The following is a 24,379-nucleotide window of genomic DNA, read 5'->3' on the forward strand; positions in this document are numbered from 1 at the left end:
AACGGCCTGATAAGCTGGAAGCTCGGTCGGATGGATTCTCCTAGGATCATCATCTCCCAAGTGTGTTAAACTCACAGGATGGAGCAAAGTTTGTCACTCAGACCTTGGTTCTGCTGGATGTTTACTATTAAACGTGACTAAAAAATAAAACGAAACACAACTCCAGCTGCTTTATTTGGCTGAAAATTCAGTAAAAACCTTTGTTTCTCAGAGCTAGCTTGTATGTACTTTCTATTCAAGGCCAAACTTTGCAACATTTTCATATTTTTTAATAATTTTCTTGAACAAGTCTGTGCTAAAATGACCCTTTACAGGGTTAATGAAAAGCCCCATTGTGGCCAGAATATTCCACTTGCAACTTCAGACTGGTGGGTTGCTCTGTTGGGACTTAGAAAACGTTTGAGCTGACATACCTGACGCTGCAATCTGATTCCAGCGTGTTTCCTGGATGTTTTTAATCGCTCCTGTACACAGTAAGGAAGGCGGGGGAGACGTTTCAGCTGTTAGGCTAAGGTGTTAAAAAGACGAACGCAAAGCGAAGGGATACGTTTTGCTTTTGATTCTACAAACAGACACTAGGGGGTGCTGAAAAAAAGCCAAAACTGCCTAGTTCCCTTGTCGAAATATTACTTTAGCAGCTTCTATGATTAATTTGTGCAGAATCTTTGAACACACATTTTATGTTTGTCTTGATTCGGAAAAGGGTAGAAGGCCTTCTCCGGGTCAGGGATGAGGTCCTGCCCCAACAGGAGGGGTTTAAGTATCTCGGGGTCTTGTTCACGAGTGAGGGAAAACTGGAGCGTGAGATCGATAGGCGGATTGGTGTTGAGTCTGCAGTGATGCGGGCATTGTCCCGGTCTGTCGTGGTGGAGAGAGAGCTGAGTCAGAAGGCGAAGCTCTTGATTTACCGGCCGATCTACGTTCCTACCCTCACCTATGGTCATGAGCTTTGGGTAGTGACCGGACAAATGAGATTGTGGATACAAGCGGCCGAAATGAGTTTTCTCCCCAAGGCGGCTGGGCTCTCCCTTAGAAATAGGGTGAGCTCGGTCATCCGGGAGGGGCTCGGCGTAGATTTGCTGCTCCTCCACATCGAGAGGAGCCAGTTGGGGTGGCTCGGGCATCTGATCAGGATGCCTCCTGGATGCCTCCCTGGTGAAATTTTCCGGGCACGTCCAACCGGGAGACCTAAAGGTAGACCCAGGACACGGTGGAGGGACTATGTCTCTCACCTGGCCAGGGAACGCCTTGGGATTCCCCCGGAGGAGCTGGCCCAAGTGGTTGGGGAGAGGGAAGTCTGGGCCTCTCGTCTTAAGCTACTGCCCCCACGAACCGACTCTGGATAAGCGGATGAAAATGGATGGATGGATGGATGTCCTAATTTAAACACACGAGTTGTAGTCCTGAACAGCTGCCGCATTCACACAAATATTTTATCAGCTTTTTTTATTTATTTATTTTTTGCATTTTATTTGATAGAAAGACTTCAAATTACTTCCAATGGGGGGTCTGAGACGGAAAGAGAATAAAAACGTAAAATGTGTACTTGAGCCTTAATCTGAAAACAGATATTCAGCAGAGTCATAATCAGACGGTGTTTTATCTCACCGTGGCAACAGTTTGTTTACACAAACACAGAGCTAATCTCTCTTTTAGACATCGGTCGTAGGGTGGATTTATCCTTTTAAAATACATCAAACTCAATCTCCTCATGAATTCTAACACAAGTTGTCCAATAAATAATGAAAATAAAGATTTATCCCTTTGTGACCGAGCACAATCATACAAAGCGATGTTGTGAGATGCAGAGGATCTTTGCTGCTTTCCTACTTATTTACCGCAAAAACAAATGAATGTAAAAAAAAAAGTTGCGGCATCACACCGTCATTTGCACCTGCCTTTGTTGGCAGCTTTCATTTCTTCCACATGGCATTTTTAGGTGGCGTTCAATGTGAGCTTTTAGGTACACGAGTCATCTCATTCTTTATTAAACCCCTGAGCTACCGCTGAGACAGTTTTTCCACAAGCATCTATTTACAACACATTATTCCTCTGAACCACTGACACGCTCCCAGTTGATCTCAATACTTCCTGATAAAACGTTCAATAAGCCGCCGTTGCCAGGCAACAAATGCAATTGTGGTTGCGATGTCAGAGACGAGTTTTGGCTGGGAAAAAAAGGTGGGAATGGTTGGATGGATGCAGACCTTTCAATGTCACAATGTTGCAAACTAAATCGACGTTTGATCAGTGACAAACACTATCATTGCCCATCATTACGAGGGCTCACAGCTGGTGGCAAATCACAACATCCAATCAGAGCCACTCATTCCTTGGGATGAGGGTGCACACACACATATGACTGGAAGTTTGGAAATTTGGGACTGAGCCGGGATAAAAGTGTATCCAGCATGTTTTAGCCATTTCCCTGCTCCAACACACCCGATTTTAATCTCTTGTGTGGAGCCTGATGACCTGCTGAACAGGTGTGCTGAAGCAGAGAAACAACTAAAACACGCTGGATCGGGAAAAATCGAGGACCACTGGACAAGTGAATCAAACATCAACGTTAGCCTGGCTTTCCACCAACTTGCGGATTAGCCGCCATTACAGTGGAAGAGTGCATCTTGGACAGAAATGTGTCTCGTCAGGCCCCTACATATTTGGCTTTGGGTCTATGCTTCCGGATCAGCTCAGCAGTTCAGATCTGGCCAGACAACAGGCCAAACATGGGAGCAGTATAAAACACCCGTCAACTTTATAAAAAAAGACACGTGCAGATTTCCAGTTGCTTTTCACCTTGATTATAAACTGCAGAAGTCATGCACAATCTTGCAATTATCCAGTGAATTTGTGACCTCGCACGACTTTCACATTTGAAAATCTCCCAGTGGAAAGAGACATAGTGCAGAGGTCCCATCGACAATGTTTTTGTTATGTAACATGGTGAAAAGCCTTGGTTTGGCCCAGTTCTCATGGCGCGCTAATCATGCTGACCCAACCCTCCCCTTTTTAAAGACCAAGTTCACTCATTTTTCAATAAATCAACAGCGTTCTCTAGTATAAATGAATGTCCTGTGAGTCGATCTCTGTGGGAGCGAAGAGAAGTTTCAGGAAGTAGCAGTTAGCTGCAGGAGAGGGGATCAGAGCACTGCAGGTTTTGGAGTCTTACCTCCTGATATTCGGATATCTCAAGTCTGATTGGCTAATAGCAACGTGACTCTACCATTGACTCTGTTTGCTTTGCAACGTTGATTATTTATCTTCACAAATGACACAAGCTTGAAGGAGTCCTACCATGTGGTGGAGTTGCTAATGCTAACAGTTAGCTTCCACTAGTCGAGACGTTCTCTGCTGTTCCCTGGATACTAAACCAGTAACCAATGTTAATTTTCAATGTGACAAAGACTTGTCAGGCTTTTCTAATCCAAGTGTTTCCCTGTCTATTTTGTACCGGTGACTGTTGCAGGAAACGGGTAGAAAACTATTTTAATGATTTGCCTGCATATTAAACTCAGAGTGACTGATCATATTTCAGGAATAAAGAGACAATAAGGTTTCTCAGTGATCCTGGTCTTTAAGGACGCTGCTGACTACCACAATGGCTCTAAAGATAATCTTATCAGATTTTCCTGTCATGTGTGGTGAGTTGAGTGCTCTGGTCTGCTTGGAAGCACATTGGGACCATTCTAGTCATAAATCAGGGCTTTTAAATGCGTTGGCTTGTCTTTGTCTGATTTCTTTACGAAACAAGCTTTCTGCCTTTTGAACGTATAATGCCAGGTGACGAAAGTGTGCAGCACCCTCGTCCTCCACCATGTTTGTTTACAAAAATGTGATGTTTTATCTCGCAAAACATCCCGTCTCATGGCGGAATGTTTGCGTGTAGTTTTTCCTATGTGGCTGGGCACCGCCCACAGAGGACCAAACTTTTCTTATCACTATCATTTGAAATTCCTGCCACATGTACTGGGCCAAATTTTCTAAAACATGATTATTGAATCACCATTTTACCTTTTGATCAACAGCAGTTGTCTGTTTCCACGTCTCTTTTAGTGAAATCTGCTCCATCACAAATCAGTTTGGTGAATTAGTTTTGGGAAAGGTCGCTGTCAGCAGATGAGAACATGGATAGGTCACTTCCCATTTAATCAGCAAACTGGCACTGCAGTAGTAATCAGAGATGTCAATCTGGAAGGGAGACAGTCAAAACACAGCCTGAACACAAAGACACGTCCGGCAGCCAATGAATGAATAAAAAAATAATACAAAAGGACCCTGCCAGGCTGCCTGCTGCAGAACGATGATAGCCATCTGGATGGCGGCCATACACTTCAGGCAGAAATGAGATTTGTTCTGAGCATGGACGGAACACGAGCACTGGATTTGTGCTCGGTTCATGCACTGTATTAACACTTGACTGGCTGTCAGCTTTAGGATCTGCAGCCAAATCACAAGAACACTGGATGACAATACCTCCTCTGAGATTCTCTGGACACTGCAGCGCTTTCACAACAGTTGCAGCTCTGTAGCTGTTTTTAATCGACATTCAAACCATCTTCTAAGCTGCTTTCCCTTTTTTACTCAGCGTGTAGCTGATTTGCTTCATAGTCTAACAAGAAACTATATTTATTTGAGTTGATTCTTCATCTTCCACATGGATTTACTCAGAGGACGTCAGATTTTGAACAAAAACATCTATTCTAAGTTATTTCTGAATTAAGTATTTTTAGTAGGCCAAGCACTGTGAGCCGTTTAACCAGAAAATTTAGTTTTTATCCAGTCGACAGCCCTTAGTGAGTTCTGGCGATGCTTTGAGGGAAGTGAATAATGATTTAAAACTCCCCTAACTCCTTTTTGTTTGCTGACAGTTAAATTAAATGAGCAAATAGGAAATAAACTTCCCGGATATGATTCTGTACAAACTCTTCAATGTGAAGAGGCATTAAAAAGTGCCATTTAAACCACTGACTCTTGTCTAGATTCAAATGGCAGCAGTTTTCACAAACACATTGAAGTACTCACGACACAACATGCTGGAAGTCACAAGGCCCGGTGTGGATCTTGCATCCAGATTTTTTTTTTTTCTGGAGCGTTTGGTCCAGTTTGTCCATTTATACAAACATCACGTAATGTTTGTAAGATTTATTTTTAGATTAAAAAAACAAAACACCCTGTCTCCCTCAGGTCAGTCAGCTTGGTGCAAATGGCTGATGGAGCTCAGTGGGTGAAGACGTCTTGCACGTGGAGTTGGGGTGATTTTTGGTGAGATGCCCTTAAGGTCAGACACTAGTCTCCAGTTTTCCACAGTGATGCTTGTTTGCATGTAATAAATAACCCCTATGGATTAAACTCCAGATGCTACTCCAGTTTTTCCGGTCATGTGAGATGAAAACTACATCCACTTATTGAAGGACAGATTTGGCTGATCATCTAAATGACTGCAATGATTGTGAAATGAAAGAACTGGGACCATCGGACGTGGTAAAGTTAAGGTTTGGAAAGACGTGTGGAAGAACAGCGTGTTGGCCAACAGGCTGAATGCTGATGTCGCTACACAGATTCAGTAGGAGACTGGTCATCGGCGTGGTGCCTCATTGACTGAACGCTGGTCAGGATTTTCTTCTGATGTCCTGCAAGAGACACCCCAATCCTCTGCAGGTCTCTGAGAAAAAGCAAGAGATATAAATAATTAATTAAAGACAAAGTTCACTCCTTTTCTAAACACAATGACAGTGGTCTCTAATTTAAATTAATATCTTCTGAGTCAATCTCTGAGGAAGAAATGCTCTGGCATTAGCCAGAGAAGAGGGGAGCAGATCACGCCAGGATTTGGAGTCCTATTTGCTGATATTTAGACATCTTGCCTCTGATTGGCTAACAGCAACGCGACTCTACCACAGCCTCCGTTTGCTTTGCTACGTTAATGTTTTGTTTCCACAAATAACACAAGCCTGGGGGAGTTCTGCTGTGGGGTGGAGTTGCTAATGCTAACAGCTAGCTTCTACTATTCGAGACGTCCTCTGAGTTCCCTGGTCACCAAACCCTCAACAGCCTTCCCCGTCGTGAGTCAAGACGGGTGTCCACAAAAGTTAAGTGACAGTGTGAAGTAGAGCTGACAGGATTTTCATATCCTTGTTTCATAAAAAAAAATAAAAACTGAGTAGCTCTCCTTTATTTATATAGCCCTTTGTACACAACTCTGTCAACCAAACAAAACAGCAACACAAAAAACACATATAAAAATTTCAATACGTAAAACACAGCTTAAAACAAACAAGAGTGGATAACAAAAATCAGGCAGTGTTAAACGCCAGCGAGTAAAAGAGACTTCAAATCCAAAAGCGAAGAGGCCAGTCTAATACTGACAGCTAGCTGGTTCTATAGCAACAGCAAAGGACCTATCAGCCCTCTGATCCACCAACTACTGCTGGTCACCCGACCTCAGCCGGCGTGTTGGCTCATAAGACAAAAGCATGTCCATTAGATAAGGTGCCAACCCATTTAAAGATTTATAGGCCAACACCAAGATCTTAAAACAAATTCTAAAAACAACTGGAATCCAGAGCAGTGAAGCCAGCACGGGTACTTTCTGCTGCCCGTTAGCAAACGTGCCGCAGCGTTCTGGACTGACTGTAGTAAAGATGACCCTGTCTCACCTCGAACTATAGTCCATTGCAAAAGTCCATTCTCAAGGTGATAAAAGCATGAATCAGTCTTCCCAAGTCGCTCTTCACCAACACAGACTTGACTTTAGCCGGCTAATTGGAAGAGGCAGGATTTCACCACACTGTTAATCTGCTTGTTGAACCTCACCTCCAAATCAGAGATGACATCCTTGGGAACCGGTGCCAACAAGTCCAAGTGAGAAGGGGAAATGACCACATGTCCCACAGGAATTAAAATAGATAGCTTCAGCTTTGCTTTCATTTATGCAGCCATCTGCACTTTGACCTCCTTGAGACACTATGGGATCTCTTCCACCCTTTTGACTGGAGCATAAATTCATAAACCTTTTTATTTACATTTAAAGGAGCCGTATCATGATATTTTAAATATTTGAGAGCAAAGGTAGACACATTATATGATAAAATATAACCGTTGGAACTACTGAGACGTCCATTATCTTAAACATGAGGGTTTTTTTGTCAGCCTGAATTCACACCCGGAAATGATACGTTTCTTTTCTATAAAGCTCTGCCCACCCTCGCTTCAACAAAACGCACCTACAAGAGCGTCTTAGGCAAGTCAGTAGTTGTACTGGCCTTGGTAGTCCAGTGGTTTAAGCACCTCCCTTGGCACTCTAACCACCGGACTACAACCAGACAGGCTTATCCTGAGCTGGCTATTACGTGCATCTTTGTAGACAGGATGTGTGTTTTCTACAGCGGTGTTTTGTCCCTGATGAAGAAGTGATTTGTCAGAATATCCAGGTTTCTGAACCAAGGCCACCTGGTGATGTAAGTAGTTTTCATTCAGCCATTTTCAGATTTTTCAAAGTAAAACTCTAAATTTGCAGCTGTTGCAGGAAAATGCATGAATGCAGCCAGAAACAGGTTTGGGGTTGTTTTCATGAGGAAATAACAATATCACATGGTAAAATGCTCCCTTTAAAGAGCGCATCACATCCACGTTTTCCTAGCAAACAAACCATCACAAAAACCTCACGTTGGTTAACAAAGTACGGCCAAAATCATGAATTTCATTTTACCGAACCGATAAAACATCTCAGGCTGCTCATGCAAAACAAACAGGGAGGGAAAAAGTGCCCAAGCATCCCAGTCAGTGTCATGCCCGTTGCTTTATATTGGCCATAAGATTCAGTAACACGAGCAGCAGTTTGATAATCTAATTACGTATTCACGTCGTCCTGAATTTATGTTGCAAAGAGAACAAATTAAAAACCCCAGAAATGAGAGTTCAGCCTGGTCGTTCATCCATTTTTCCTCAGTGGAAACCACTCAGTCTGCATTGAAATATGGAACAGACTTCACTGGCTCATATACCTTGCCTTCATCTCCTTCACACTGGAACATTTCTCTAATGAATCCATTTTGGTACCTTAACACTCTGGAATTGGCCCGTTCAAAGCAAATATACAGTATGGGGATGAGTCTTGGTGAAACCCTGCAGGACGTTTTAGGACTACTCACTAAAACAACATTATAGCTGTAACGGAATGAAATGACTGTTTTCTACCAAACGTCATTTGCCCCCTCCCCTCTGACACAGGACTAGTCTGCATGAGATATGGCCTCAAGGTCTCATGCATTTGCTTCTAAACTGCTTCTTTCCAGCTCAAGAGAAGAATGAAGAATGGACTCTCTCCTTTTGATAAATCAAAGAACTCTATTTTTAATAAACCTAATCAAACAAAGTCTTTGTCAATAATAAGATGTGACCAATCTGTGAAATCAAAATATTAATTACGTTATTATAATCCTATAGAATATAATAAGTAATATGACTTTAAATGTTTCCACTAGGACTGATCTTATGTAGCGTTAAGACATGACACATTGCTTTACTGATCCAGTCAGAATCTGCCAGATCTGACGGAGGCGTGGCTTTGGTGGTGTTTGGTAAATCTGTCATCTTTTCACTCCTAAATATAAACGTCATCTTTAATGCCAGTTCAAAGCATTCGAGAGAAGTTGACGGAGTGGCCAATTCGTAACTTTCCTCTTCAGCCGAAAGAACCAATGACAAGCTGGATAAAATCTGTTGCTGTTCCAACTGCTACAACGGTTCCTTTCAGAATAACAGCTGAACCATCACCACCCAGTTTTGGGTCTTGTTAGATGCCGATAAACTGTCGTGACCCGGAAGTTTCTCAAGACTGGTGGTCGGCTGCTGCGGCTGTTTCTACAAGCTTCGGCTCCACAAAGGTCAAGCTGGACCTCTACACGTCCTGATCTAGACAGGGACTTCCACTAAGGGTACGTAGACCGACAGAATGGTGTCGAATATGTTTATGAATCTCCTGACTAAAGCTTAGCGCGAAGACATCACCTTCATTTCCCATCAGAACTAATTGGTTCTGAACAACATTCCACACTACACCATTCTCCGTCTCATTCACCTTAGTTACACCATACATTTAGTGTTAAAGTTAGTCTAGTTTCAATTTATTTAGTAATAAATCTTTAAACTTTTAAAACTTGACTTTCTCTTCTGTTGTCTCTGAATGAATACAACGTGGTTACATAATCCCTGCAATAAAAAGTTCCAATCTTCTGGTTAAACAGTGTCCACAGATCCATAAGTTTGATTTCATATTTACTATGGAATCTTATGTCTTATGGCTCATTAAATAACATGTAAATGAAACCATTACATAGTAAAAGCCAAAGCCAGCAGCTGTCAGGAAGCATGTAGGCACACCCTGGAACTCTCTTTCTTTCTTACAAACTCATCTAAACTGGCAAAGAGGCTAAAAGCTACCAAGTTAATAACCTACGTAGATTTATTCTTGGTGCAACAAAGCTAAACCCTCAATTGTTCTCTCAAAGCATGAAGCGAAACAGAATGGAAGTGACTGAGACAGACAGTTTATATGGACATGCAGTGAGCCAACCATCTGCGCAACACAATTCAAAATGGATGCATCCTGTAAGGATGGCAGAGAAAAGAAGATAGGAAGCTGAAGACATACTCGGCTGTGATTTGTGTGACGAGAGGCAAAGAGGTGAAGCCCGATCCAATGAAGGAGTCTCTGTACTGGGTCATCTTAAGAGCAGCCAGCCAGTCCTCCACCGAGCTCACCCTGCTCAGATCTGGAGCGCCGCGGTCTAACAGGGGATGATGATGGGACGGGCTGCAGACAGCGGATAGAAGATGAGGAGGGTCTCACAATATCACTGGTGTCGCACAAAACAGAATGCGTTAGTGTATGCAAATGTGTTCATATCTCTGCTCACCCAGGGGGGATGTTGTTGGTGCCGGCTTTCAGAGACGCGGGGTTGCGGATCATTTTGTCCAGCATGCTGACGATGTCTGGGAACTTTGGCCGTGCATTCCTGTCTTTCTGCCAGCAGTCCAGCATCAGTTGGTGCAGCACCACCGGACAGTCCATGGGGGCAGGCAGCCGGAAGTCCTGCTCTATGGCGTTTATCACCTGGGACGCAGCAAAGGAGGGAAGCAGAGAAATAACTCAGATTATATGTCTCATTCTCCTAATGATAACATAAATAAAAATGATGTTTCTACTGTAGTCGACACATCATTCATCAACTTCAACATCTCTTAGGTGTGGTTCACACAGCAAGATAATTGTGCTGATTTTTGACCTGATCCTCCCCTTCTATCATTCCTAAAGTTTATGATTACCTTAATAGCTCTGAAGATAATCTTATCAGATATTCCTGCTGTGTGTGGTGTGCAGAGAAAGCTCTGGTCTGCTCCGAAGCATGTGAACTACTCCTCTCATGATTTGGGGAGATGAAATGTGTTGGATTGTCTTGGTCCAACACAGAGGACATACAAGAGTGCTGCCTGCTGAATGCAACGTTAGCCAATCAGAAAACAAGGTGACAGAAGCGCTCTGCATACTCTTTCTCCGCCATGTTTGTTCACTCCAAAGTCATGTTTGATCATGCAAGATTTCCGGTCAGAGCGGGGAATGTTCACGTGTGAAATCAGTTTGTGTGTAGTTTTTGCAGTGTGGCCGGACAGTATACGCCTTACCAAGCTGGCATAGCTTTGTTTTTTATTATTACCACATAAAGGGTCTCAGGTTTTTAAAACCATTCGACATTTTAGCAAAGGTAACCACTCTGGATCGAGCGGACCCTGAAGATGTCATTCGTTGTGCACAAGCTCTAGGATTAGGATATTTGCAGTTTCACGTGTAGTCAGGTTGTTTTGACGTTAAAACCGTAACCACAGACATCAGCATTAGGTTTATGTCGATACAGCAGACTGCAGGAACATGGTGTGCTATATTATTATTCTGTTCAGCCAGCACAACCTTCTGATTTTACTAAAAATCATTTAGAGGAATCAGCAAAGACCAAATCTGAGCCTCTACCCGAAACTAAATTAGAATTCCTTTTTTACGTGAAACCTTTACAGTTCAGATGTACCTTTTTTCTAGGCAATGTTTAATCAATCTGAGAAACACACGCGTGTGTTTTAGGCATAAGCTTGCTGGTCTGTACTAAATAGCATTTGGTATTTGTGACAAATCTTCTAAACTATCTGCAAATGTTCAAAAGTGTTCTCCGTTTCTTTGTAGAATCACAGAGCCTCGTTATTTTGTTGCTGAAACTTAAAACTTTTTGAAATAATCTGTGAAGCATATTCATTTAAAACATGCAAGTGATTCCTGAAGCCTGGAATCCTTCATGACTCAATGTAACTAAATTGTTGCTATTTACTCAGAATGACATGATAGCAGTGATATGAGTGGACATTATGGCAAATCACAATTACAGGCTGAATCACAATTTCATCAAAAATTGACCAAACTCTATGTAAAAAATGCAGCCCTTGGATTTGAATTTAGGCTAAAAGGTTATTTCTGATCAGATCTTAATTATTGAAGTTTTGCCATCAAGTAATCAACAAAAAACATCTTATAAGATAGTAGAATCCTTCTGCTTTGGTGGATTGTTGTGTTTTAAAGGTCCTATATCATGTAAAATCCACTTTTTGGAGCTATTCATGTTATACTGCCATTTCCTCATGGAAAACTGTTACAACGTTAACATTAGTTTAGAAAATAATACAATTCCTTTTAACTATATACTTGACTCTATCTGAATTTATACAAAGTGTGTTTATGGACCCTGGACAAGCAAAGAATACTAAACTCTTCTGGTTAAACATTCAAAGATCAATCAGGCTGATATTTCATATTTATATGGAATCATCACATCTTATTGGTCATAATTAAATTAGCAGTCGTTACGCTATAAAGTGTGACGCTACAGTAAGTACACAAAATTATGTAATACGTGATGGGAAACAGGTTTCACCACGAACCGCTTTTTTCCACTTGGTCCTAGAGCTCAAAAGTGTCTATTTAATATAGCGTAATATTGTTTTTGGATGGTAAAAAGTGCAGGGGACAAAAATTGACTTACGTTTATTCTCAAGGCGCTTCACAAAATAAACATTCCAGTACATCCAATACAGTTGAGTTCATTAAGCCAATCAGTAAAAGGTTTCCTAAAGAAGAAATGCAGCAAATTGCATCGAGCCAATGACTAGAGTCAATGTCAGCAATCCACAAAGTTTGGTGGGTGAGAGTCAGGGACGGACTTAGACAATGATAAAGGCTGGGAATCTCCTACCATCTCACCCACCTTATGTCCAGGTGGCTATTTGTAAACAGAGATTGAACTTTCCCCCTCATCATTTTGTGTGTGAAACAGTCAAAAAAAAGTTACAGGTTTAAATTAAACTTATACTCCAAAACAGAACTGAGCTCTTTAGAGTGAGTTTTACCAGATTTGAAGAAAAAAAAATGTGAGGCCCAAAAAATAGTCAGTAGAGCTTTTAATTCTGCTCAGTTTCACTGTAGGAGCAAAAATGAACACTTTCATGTTCTAAAAAGTCTCCACCAAAATATAAAGTAAGAAGTGATTCATTCTAACCTTCAGGTCCAGAATTTTAGGCGAGGAGAAACCTACATCTTGTGGGTTTATTACTATTACATCTTTTCTCCCGTGTCAAAGATGCGATAGGATGAAGATGAACATTCATTCAGTTTAGTCTCAGATCTACAGACTCAAATGTTTTGCAAATTCTATAAACATCCTAAACTCTTCCACAGCCAGAAATCAGACCACAGCGCCTGTTTTGTGATCAAAGCGAGAAGCAGCAGGGTGCAGTTATGCACTGCTTCCTGTGTATTCCTTTAAAGAGCAAGTTCACTGACATTTTAAACTTATTATTTTTTATACATGTCCTGGTCATAAAATTGTAATTTGATTTCTTTCAGTAAATCCATTCAAATAGTGAAACTTGAATTTTAGGTTCATTCATTACCAGTGTTGGGAGTAACGCCGTTTAAGTATAACGGCGTTTCTAATGGCGTTCTTTTATAGGTATCGGAATAATCTAATTAATTACTTTTCCCGCCGTTGCAACGCCGTTACCGTTACTGGGGACGGAACGCTGTGCGTTACTATGTGCTTGTCGAACGTTGAGCAACAGTGTGAGGCTTTCCGACCGCCACACTTCAGCTGCAGCCTGGGAGAGAGAGGTGTCGGTAACACACTTACAAACACGATGATGATTGACCGGGTGGGCGGAGACCCTCACGGTCTCAGTCACTGCATTCTGTAGACACAACGGGAATAACTCCGTTTAAAATAACCGCGTTAATAAAAAATATGTCTTTCTGTAACGAGCAAACTAATTAATTACGTCTTCTTTTATCAAAACGTTGTTCCTGTTACTGATAAGGAAATGCGTGCGTTAAGCAGTGCGGTGTGTTGAAGCTGTCGTCAGCTGATCAGGAGCTAAAGAGGCAGATGTTTAAGAGCATCACGGCCCGTGAAGAACGAGGAAGACGTGATGAATAGTCTACGGCTGCAGACCCGCAGATTTGTTGCTGCAGCAGCGAATCTGCGGGTCTGCAGCCGTGCCCTTCTTAGCATGACAGCGGGACGTCCCGATGGTCCGCTCACCTGTTCACCGCTCAGACGTCCTGATCTTCTACCTTCCTAGATCATCCAGCTGTAACCTGTTTCTGATCATGTCTTTAGTCCCGCTGTAACACTGATGCATCAGTCTCAGACGGCATGGAGCTCAGGTGTTAATAGAACTACCTGTGTGTGTTCACCACCCAGCTTCAGCTCTTCTGTGTTTGGGTCTGACCCACGTTAGTACATTTAAGTCCTAGGCTTGTGCCTCTTCTAGTGTCATTTTAAAGGATATTTATTTATTTATTTATTTATTTAACCGATACTAGATTAGTAGCAACAGAAATGCTACTAAAAACACACAATTATGTGAAGCTGGAAAAATTAGAATGCTGTGCAAAATTACATTTATTTCTGTAATTTAACTAGACTGAGAGACCATTTAAAGGCTCGGGAACCTTTACAGGTGTTTCTATTTGCAATTTTAAATTTTAGCTGATTGGGTTTTTGTTAAATATCACACAGTGACCTTTTAATAGTCTAGATTAGTGTAATGTTCCTATTAGTAGTTCCTCCTGTTAAGTGCTTATTTGTTTAAATTATTCAGGTTTATATAAAACATTTGGACATACATTTTATTATGTTCAGTCATTAGTCATTTATATTTTACTATTGCAGTAATTCTTGCATGCTTTAATGAAAAAAGTAACTAAGTAGTTACTTTTGTTGGTAATTAGTTACTTTTATGATCTTGTAACTCAGTTAGTAACTGAGTTACTTTTTTGACAAAGTAATCAGTAACTATAACTAATTACTTTTTTAAAGTAACGTTCCCAACACTGTTCATTACAGACTGATATATTTCAAATGTTTTCTTTCATTTTAATGATTATAATAGACAACTAACGCAAATCCCAATTGCAGTACGTCAGAATATTAGAATATTGTGAAAAATTTTTATAATGAAGACCCCTGGTGCCACAATCTAACCAGCTAATTAACTCAAAACACCTGCAAAATTCTTTAAGTGGTCTCTCAGTCTAGTTCTGTAGGCTACACAATCATGACTTGACAATTGTCTAAAAGACAACCATTGACACCTTGCACAAGGAGGACAAGACACAAAAGGTCATTGCTAAGGAGGCTGGCTGTTCACAGAGCTCTGTGTCCAAGCACATTAATAGAGAGGTGAAGGGAAGGCAAGGCAGCTTTATTTATAGAGCACATTTCAAACACTGAGGCTATTCAATGTGCTTTACAATTATCAGCACCTGATATGAAAACACATAAAAACACAAATAAAAATATGTACAGATAAAACTACAGTTTAGATGTAAAGGAGAAGACAAAGTTACAGCGCAGATTACAGTGGAGATGATGCATGATAAGAAACATGAGTACATTAGGGGTTTAGTTTTGGTTTAAACAACACTAGAGTTGGGACACAACTGAGGTCATGGGGGAGCTGATTGCATATGTGAGCAGCATAGTAACTAAATGCATCTCCACCATGTTTGGTTCTGACCCGACGTTCTAACAGCTGATTGTTTCCAAGGGATCTCAGAGCCCTATTGGGTGTGTATACAGGGATGAGATCGGACATGTATTTTGGTCCCATGCCACTGAGTGATTTATAAACTAGTAGGAGCACTTTAAAATCTATTCTGTAGTTTACTGGTAACCAGTGTAGGGATCTAAGAACAGGAGTGATGTGCTCCCTTCTCTTAGATCTTGTTAAGACAATCTGAACAAGCTGCAGTTGATTCACAGCTTTTTCGGGAAGACCAGCTAGGAGTCCAGCCGACTAGAAATAAAAGCATGAATACGTTTCTCTAAGTCTGGTCTGGACATGATGTGGTAGAAAAAAAGTGAACAAGCAATAGAGATAACCACACCCTGGGGAGGATGTGAATCTAAACCCATTCAGAAATGTGGGTGAGATTCACAAAGAGTGGACTGCAGCTGGAGTCTGTGCTTCTAGAACCACCACACACAGACGAATGCAAGACGTGGTTTCAGCGGTCACATTTCTTGTGTCAAGCCATCTTGAACAAGAGACTGCATCAGAAGCATCTCACCCGGGCTAAAGACAAAATGGACTGGACTGCTGCTGAGTGGTCCAAAGTTATGTTCTCTGATGAAAGTCAATTTTGCATTTCCTTTGAAAACCAAGGTCTCATTGCTTGAGGTCCAGTGTAAAGTTTCCACAATCAGTGATGGTTTGGAATGCCATATCATCTGCTGGTGGCGGTCCATTGTGTCAACGCAGCCGTCTACCAGGAAGTTTTAGAGCACTTCATGCTGCCTTCTTCTGACCAACTTTATGGAGATGCAGATTTCATCTTCCAACAGGACTTGGCACCTACACACAGTGCCAAAGCTACCAGCATCTGGTGTAAGGACCATGGTATCCCTGTTCTTCATTGGCCAGAAAACTCTTCTGAGGTATTGTGAAGAGGATGATGCAACAATTCAGAAGAGCTGAAGGCCACTATCAGAGCAACATGGGCTCTCATAACACCAGAGCAGTGCCACAGACTGATCGACTCCATGCCACGCCGCATCGCTGCAGTGATCCAGGCCAAAGGAGTCCCAACTAAATGTTGAGTGCTGTACATGCTCATACTTTTCATGCTCATACCTTTCAGTTGGCCAACATTTCTAAAATGTCTTTTGTTGCATTGGTCTTAATGGATATTTCAAATTTTCTGAGATACCAAAATTGGGATTTTTATTAGTTGTCAGTTATAATTGTCAACATTAAAAGAAATAAACATTTGAAGTATATCAGTCTGTGTGTAATGAAGGAATCTAATATACAAGTTTCACTTTTTGAATGGAATTACGGAAATAAATCAACTTTATCATGATATTCTAATTTCATGACCAGCACCTGTGTGTGATAAGTCACTCAGAGTTTAACACGCAGGTTGAATGTGAAAATAGTCTTCTACCCCTATTTCCTACATTAGCTTCTGATAAAAAGTTGCTCGGAATTTGAAAAGCCTGACATACCTCCGTCACACACACTAACTCTCTAGCGTTCATGGACTCACCCATCTTGGCTCATGACAGGGACGGCTGTTGTTGTTTTAGCGCCCAAGAAACAGCAGAGAACATCTTGACTAGTAGAAGTTAACCATTAGCATTAGCGACTCCACCACACAGCAAAACTCATCCAGGTTTTTGTTATTTGGTTGGATAAACCATCAGCGTCACAGAGCAAACAGGGTCAAAGGTAGAGTTGTGTTGATGCTAGCCAATCAGAGGAGAGGTATCCAAATATCAGGAAATACGAGGTTTAAAGGTTTAAATCCTGTCATCTGACAATCACCACTGCAGCGGCTGACTTCCAATTCCCAAAAGAAGAGTGCCAGCGCTTTTTTCCACAGAGATTGACTCACAAGGTGTTCGTTTATACTAGAGACCCCTCCAGATGTGTTGAGAAAACAAGTGAACTTGGTCTTTAATATGTCTGAGAACAGCAAATAAGTAAATAAATAAATAATTCTAACTGTAGGTGGGTAAAAGATTTAGATTTCTACTATATTTGCAAAACCTATGAAGAAAGAACGAGTAAACAAAACAAAATTTGTTGACAAACTGGAGATATATGGGGAAATATGAAATGAGTCCGTTTAAAATCTGAGGCTTCCTATAAAAAGTTGTCCTTGGTGGGTTTGCAGCTAGAAATGAGATGATTACTTCTCACGATGGGTCCTGACCTCTGCGTTAAAAACTGACCGGGGGTCGATTCTGGATGAATTTGGCTGACAGCCTTTTTTACGAGTTGATTTTAGCCATTTTGACAACTTCCTGGACTTTTTTCAGTCCGTATGTCCGTCAAGCCGTGTGCGTGTGTGTGTGTGTGTGTGTGTGTGTGCACGCGTGTGTGTAAAGATAAATCTAAAGTATAAATACCAGAGGTGAAAAATATTTGAGAGAAATTTCATCATGTGGTAGGCCTCCAGTAAAATGCATGGAGCTTGATGTTCAGGATATTAAACGGTTGAGCGTCTCTCATCACTGTTATGGGGGACATTTTACTATCCTGTCACGTTTCGATTTGTCACTTCCCACAAACAGCAGTGTTTGGAGGAAAAAGGTCTTCCCTGTTACAGCACCTTAGTGATTTCAGTCCATGAAACTGGTGCACTGTTAAAGTCTTGCTTTAAAAAAAAAACTAAACTGATTCAGCTGGAAGTCACACAATGGATCCACAGCAGTGACTCTGATGTCGAGGTAGGTAGGTTTTACAGAGATGTGTTGCATCAGACTTGTTTTTCATCATGAACATAACACAAAAAAACAAAAAAAAAGGAAATGTCAAGTTTTGAAATCATCAACTAAAATTATTCTTCAGTCAGCGCCAGAAACACAAAATGCTTTGTTTAACAATAATTATGATGATTGTAACATTTAAGTTGATTCCTTAAACGACAAGAAGCGGGTTTCCTTTCAACATCAAATAATCTTTATTTTTACAGGCTTCAAAACATCCTTTAGAAGTTCTATCAGCTTGTTCCTACTTTTACAAAGAACTATTTAACACAGTAAAGTTTGTAAAGTATTACTTGATGACAAGCATACTAACCGGGTTCTTAACGCATGTTAGAAGCAGAGAGTCACACATTTTCATAAACCTTTCTGATAGTTTAAAAGACCAAGTTCACTTGTTTTGTCAATTGCAATGGACTCTTGTGACAAGCGATGCCTTGTGAAATGATCTCTGTGGGGAAAAACAGAAGTTTCAGGAAGTAGAAGTTAGCTGTAGAACACAGAAGCAGAAGATGGCAGGTTTTGGAGTCTTACTCATTATTTTTCCTGATATTCAAATATCTCTGCTTTGATTAGCTCACAGTAACACATCTCTGGCACTGGCAACGTTTGCTCTACAACGTTAATGTTTTATCTCCACAAATAACGCAAGCCTGAAGGAGTTCTGCCATGTTGTGGAGTTGCTAATGCTAACGGTTAGCATCTACTAACGAAGACATTCTCTGCTGCTTCCTGGACCAACAACAGCCTTCCCCGTTGCAAGTCAAGATGGGTGAGTTCATGAATGGACTCAGTGTGACGTAGATCTGTCAGGCTTTATAATCCAAGCATCTGTTATCTATCAGCGACTAACACAGGAGACGGTACAAGACCATTTTCACGTTTAGCCTGCATGTAAAACTCGGAGTGACCGATCGTATAAAAAAAGTTAAAATTGGTTTCTCAGTGAACTTGCTCTTTAAACTTTTTGACTCTATACAAAGACTGAACAATGTTAGCCTAAAATATCAAATACAGCCAAAAATAAATAAACAAATAAATAAATAAAACAAGAATGTAGCTGTAGCTAGTTAGCTGCCTTATGCTAGTGGAAGCTGCTAAATCTAACAAATCACTACAGCTGGTAAATAACTTAAATGTGGTCTGAAACACCAGAAAACTCACGTTAACACAGCAACTTTAACATTTTCTAACATGACCACAGCAGTGATCAGGCTTAGATATTGTGTCACATCTAAAATGGTCTGGGCAGAAACGTGCTTTGTTACCAGAACGGTCTCATTCGGCAGATCATCTTCCTGTTTTAAACCTCAAATATTTTGCTTTGTATTGAAAATAAAAAAATGCTTTTGAAACTTTGAAGCATTTCCAGTAGCCTACTTGAACTGGACCGCTACTTGAACTCCTTCGGTAAAATAACTAAGAACCAGTCCCATCAGGGGCGGCGTTAGGCCCGGCTACTTGGGCTGAAGCCCCGGATGTTTTATGAAAAGCCCCGGATCTAAATCGCAGAAGTAACATGCAGTACCAAAGTCCAACAGAGAGGGAGCAGCTGGCAGTAGTTTGTATACAGCCTGCCTGAGCCTCCACCACTGAAGAAGAAGCCCTTCAGCAGCCGGATTCTTCTGCAGTCTCTGCCTGAAACGCATGTGTGAATATGGACATAAGGACGTTTTTTAGACCGAAAGTACGACAGAACCCCAGCTTTGATGAGACTGGTGTTGACTCAGGAATCGTGTGTCTTATTTGAAAATATTTGTTGTGCTGCTGGTTTGCCTAAAGTTAGCTTATCAGGTAAAGTTGATGGCGAAAGAACGGGAATATTTACTATCATCTCACACTAAACACTAACAGGAACAATACTCTGCCCTGAAAATGCTTAATATGTAGCTTCAGATTAAAAATTATGTGGTACAAGACAAATATATATGATGTTGACCAGTGCGTGTCAAATGTGTGTGTGTGCGCGCGCGCGTGTGTGTGTTAAGCCCCGGATCTTCTTCAGTCCTAAATCCGCCCCTGGTCCCATCGTCTCATTAAATGTCTTTTCTACTGATCTTCTTGCATATTTTGTGTCAAAATGTCCATCAAACCAACACTTAACAGCCATTTAAATCAGAATGCCACTTAAGACAAATATTTGTTCCTTTTATCACCGAGACTCATGTGGAACCACAAAACCTTTCTCAACGTTAACAATTATTATTGCATATTACACTTTTTGAATTCCATCTACACAAGCATATTCAGGAATTTATTATTCTTTTGTCAGATTCTTCTAACCTTTCCCAAATGATCCCAGTGTGTTTTCCTCTTTCCCAGTCACCCGACCTACACCTGCTTCATATTTTTATTCCTCTTTACTTTCATTTATTACTGTTATTCTTTTTTTTACTTCCCGCCAAAGTGCTTCATCCTTTTGTCTCATTTTCTTGCTGCTTCAGTTAAACTTTAACCTAGTTTAAACCCTCCTGTGACTTCAATGTGTGTTTTTAAACTCTGACTAAATTCTAAAACTCAGTGTGTGTTCCCTAACTTTCTGTGAATTAAAAATTTCCAAGTCTGCATCCGTAAACTGAAATAAAGCAGCACTTCGCCTAGCGTACTGGAAGTGCCGAGCTGGGGATTTGTCTGCTCGCTCGGTGAACTCTACTTGACCCTGGCACACTTTTCAGGCTTTGTAATGCATAAATTCCCTCTAAGCACCGCTGCCAATCAAAAATAGCAGCAAGTGTAGTGAAACATCACAGGTCTCTTTCATGATTAATTCATGTTTTACCAGCACCTGCAGTGGCTCTGCTGACAATTTTACCACTCTGTGTTCTTTGAAATCGTGTGTGTGTGTGTGTGTGTGTGGTTCTATTGAATGTGTGTCTGATACGTGTGAATCAGGGTGTCGACTCCATGCATAGTTAATGCCCCCGCCCTCGTTAGCTGTAGCTGTATCACACACTCTCCTCATCATTATACACAATCTGTTCCATTATAAATCTGTCTCTATCATTACACTGGATCTCCGTCGTTATGGCCCCAGAAGATGCTTTCTGAAGAGCGAGGAGGAGAGGAGAAAGGGAAGAGCTGGGTGGAGGTAAAAGATGAAGGGGAGAAAAAAGAAAAACTTATAACGTTGATGAAAATGACAGAGCGAGGAAAAAGATGATCAGACATTAAGAATAAGCAGTTTTTTTTAGTTATAACACTTCTCGTTAACTTCTGAACATTGAGAACTAAAGACAAGTCCACACCAAAGACCAGAGTCAAATCCAGGCTGGAGAAGGAGTTGAGCTGTGGCCTTTAGTGGTGGGCAACACCTGATGCTCCACTTGACAGAGTTTAATGAAACTCGGAGCATCAAAAACGGAAGAAACTAATAATACTAATACATCGAACTTATATAGCACTTTTTAGGACACTCAGAGACGCTTTCATGCACTCTCACATTCACACACTGCCAGTGATGGTAAGGTACTGCGTAGCCACAGCCGCCCTGGGGCGGTCTGACAGAGGCGAGACTGCCATTTGACGCCGTCGGCCCCTCTGACCACCACCAACACAGGCAAGTTGGGTGAAGTGCCTTGCCCAAGGATACAACAGCATAATACCCCTGGCAAGAGCTGGAATCGAACCCATGACTCTCAGATCATGAGGCAACCCACTCTACCTCCTGAGCTACTGCTGCCCCATTATGCTAAGAAGAAGAAGAAGAAGAGGAAGAAAATATCATTTCTATAGCGCCTCTCAAGATAAAAATCACGAGGCGCTTCACAAAAACAAAAAGTGTAAAAATATAAAAAATAATTTAGAAAATGATAAAAAATATATTTAAAATGGGCAAAAAATAGACAATTGTGATTAAAAATGTAAAGAAAGAGAGAGAGTGACTAGGAAAGAGGGAAATCAGTGGATCCTGAGGAAGGTGGAATAGGCAGGGAGAGCAGAACAACTGCTATTAAAACTAAAACATAGAAATAAAGCAGCATAACAGATCTGAGATCACCCATAGTTATTTTTCAGATTTGACTACAACCCAGTTATTTATATAAATATCTTATAAGGCCTTAACCCCTTGTAGACTGTGTTACAAATCCTCACTAAACCACTTCTGGCCTTAAAGCTCTTATTCAATCATTGTTTCCATATATCTGCAGTGGTCTCTGGTATACAAGTGAGTCTGTGAGTCGTTCCCGGTGAAAAAGAAGCTCTGGCGATCCTGTTTCAGGAAGTAGAAGTCAGTCAGAGGAGAGGGGGCCAAGAAAACGGAAGGATTTAGTGTTATTCATGATATCCACATATCTCACAACTGACTGGCTAACAGCAACACAGCTCTACCACTGACCAGGGGCGGATTTAGGGCTGAAGAAGATCCGGGGCTTAACACACACACGCACGCGCACACAAGTGCGCGCACACACGCGCGCGCACACACACACGTGCGCACACACACACGTGACACGCACTAGTCAACATCATATATATATGTCTTGTACCACATAATTTTTTATCTGAAGCTACATATTAAGCATGTTCAGGGCAGAGTATTGTTCCTGTTAGTGTTTAGTGTGAGGTGTTAGTAAATATTCACTTTCTTTCTCCAACAACTTTACCTGATAGTAAGCTAACTTTAGGCAAACCAGCAGCACAACAAATATTTTCAAATAAGACTCACAAACCTGAGTCAGCACCAGTCTCATCAAAGCTGGGGTTCTGTCGCGGTACTTTTTGTCTAAAAAAAACGTCCTTATGTCCATCTTCACTCATGCATTTCAGGTTTCAGGCAGAGACTGTAGAAGAAGCCGGCTGCTGAAGGGCTTCTTCTTCAGTGGTGGAGGCTCAGGCAGGCTGTATACAAACTACTGCTAGCTGCTCCCTCTCTGGTGGACTTTGGTACTGCATGTTACTTCCGCGATTTAGATCCGGGGCTTATCATGAAACATCCGGGGCTTCAGCCCAAGTAGCCGGGCCTAACGCCGCCCCTGCCACTGACTCACACGTTGATGCTTCATCTCAACAAATAACACAAGCCTGGAGGAGTTCTGCTGTGTGGTGGAGTTGCTAATGCTAATGGCTAGCTTCCACTAGTCGAGACGTTCTCTGCTGTTTCCTGGGCGTTAAAATGACAACAGCCTTCGCTGTCATGAAACAAGGTGGGTGAGTCGATGAATGTTATTGTGATGAATGATCTGTCAGGCTTTGCTAACCCAAGCATTTCACAGTCTAAAGCAGGAAATAGGAGCAGAAAGCTAGTTATGCATCTGAAACTTGGAGCGACGGATCATATTTTGGATATATCAAGTAAAAAATAGAACCGGCACTCAGATGGAGTATCAGGATTAGTACCTCCATCAGAAATTTTCCATATCCTCCTGATTCTTCCTGACTACCGTCTTTTTGTGCTGCTATCTCTACCAATTCTGCCTTTCTAGGGATCCTGTATTAGCTTTAGCGTCATTTTTGTCCTCCTCATGTTTAGTTAAAATTTGTCAATTTTCCCCCTTTTTATGATAATTTGAAATAATTTAAATTCATTTTGTTTTGTAATGCGCCTTGTGATTTTACTTAGAAAGGTGCTATATTAAAAAAAATTGTTTCTTTTTCTTCTACATATCTACTTCCCTCTGATAAGAGATCTACAGGTGGAGTTTTTATTTATTTACTGTTATATTCTGATACATAATTAGTTAAGACTGATATTGTATACTACCATAGACCCAATCATAGCTCAGTTTCAGCCACTAGATTATATGATTATAGAGCAGGCGTGTACTTGAAAGAAGAAAAATGTGAATGACCATGTGCCTAAATTAGGCCTGGTATAAAAATCTGAATATGTAACTCAACAACAGCTGGAGAGACAAAGTTTTACTCTCTAGAAATGAATTAGCATGCAAAACTGACTTTGGGCTCATGGACAACACTTTGGAAAGAAGGGATGAGCCGGATACTCATTGCAGACGAGTATCCGGTACGGATAAAGCATTTTGACGAGTACGAGCATGAAACGAGTAAAACTCGTAAATATCTGTAATCGTGCTGAAGGAAAATCCTCATTGGGTAACTGACTGTCTTCACGCTCTGTGATTGGCCAGTCAAATAGAGTGCCCACCCCTCCCAACACACAAAACTCAGCACCGGGAGCTCACAGCTCAGTCTGGGTCCGGTCCATCCACACACACAGTAACGGTTTCTTCAGTACTCCCTAGGTTTTCTTCAGCTCACCTCTTTTTAAAGTTACTTTAAAGTTACGTTTTCGTAACATACATGGTGCATTTGAACAGACAGAGCTGAAAACGGCTCGTGCTGCGTCAGTCACTGCTTCCGCTCCGGTCGGGTAATTTTTTTTCCCTCTCTCTCTCTCCTCTTCCTCAGGATCCACTCCCTCTTTCCTATTCACTCTCTCTTTCTATACATTTTTTTATCACAATTGTCTATTTTTGCTCATTTTAAATATATTTTAGTCATTTTCTAAATTCTTTTTTACATTTTATTTTTGTGAAGCGCCCGTGATTTTT

At 41.2% G+C, this 24,379-nt stretch overlaps 1 protein-coding gene across 3 annotated transcripts in view; it reads right to left on the minus strand.

The window, feature by feature from the left end:
• The window catches only part of LOC107392953 (ephrin type-B receptor 1), a 182,102-nt gene that overhangs the window by 3,620 nt on the left and 154,103 nt on the right, over nucleotides 1-24,379 (minus strand). For 2 of the 3 annotated variants that reach the window (XM_070554283.1, XM_054752090.2), the window contains 3 exons: nucleotides 9,921-10,117; nucleotides 9,656-9,817; nucleotides 1-5,665 (listed from right to left, as the gene is read on the minus strand). The exon at nucleotides 1-5,665 is cut by the window's left edge and continues 3,620 nt beyond it. In XM_070554283.1, the coding sequence (XP_070410384.1) occupies nucleotides 5,554-5,665; nucleotides 9,656-9,817; nucleotides 9,921-10,117 (471 nt within the window). In that variant the 3' untranslated portion in view covers nucleotides 1-5,553. The remainder of the gene's footprint in view (nucleotides 5,666-9,655; nucleotides 9,818-9,920; nucleotides 10,118-24,379) is intronic. The other variant, XR_011521423.1, reaches the window with a different exon arrangement.

The sequence above is a fragment of the Nothobranchius furzeri genome, chromosome 8, assembly GCF_043380555.1.
Source record: "Nothobranchius furzeri strain GRZ-AD chromosome 8, NfurGRZ-RIMD1, whole genome shotgun sequence".
Taxonomy (NCBI): Eukaryota; Metazoa; Chordata; class Actinopteri; order Cyprinodontiformes; family Nothobranchiidae; genus Nothobranchius; species Nothobranchius furzeri.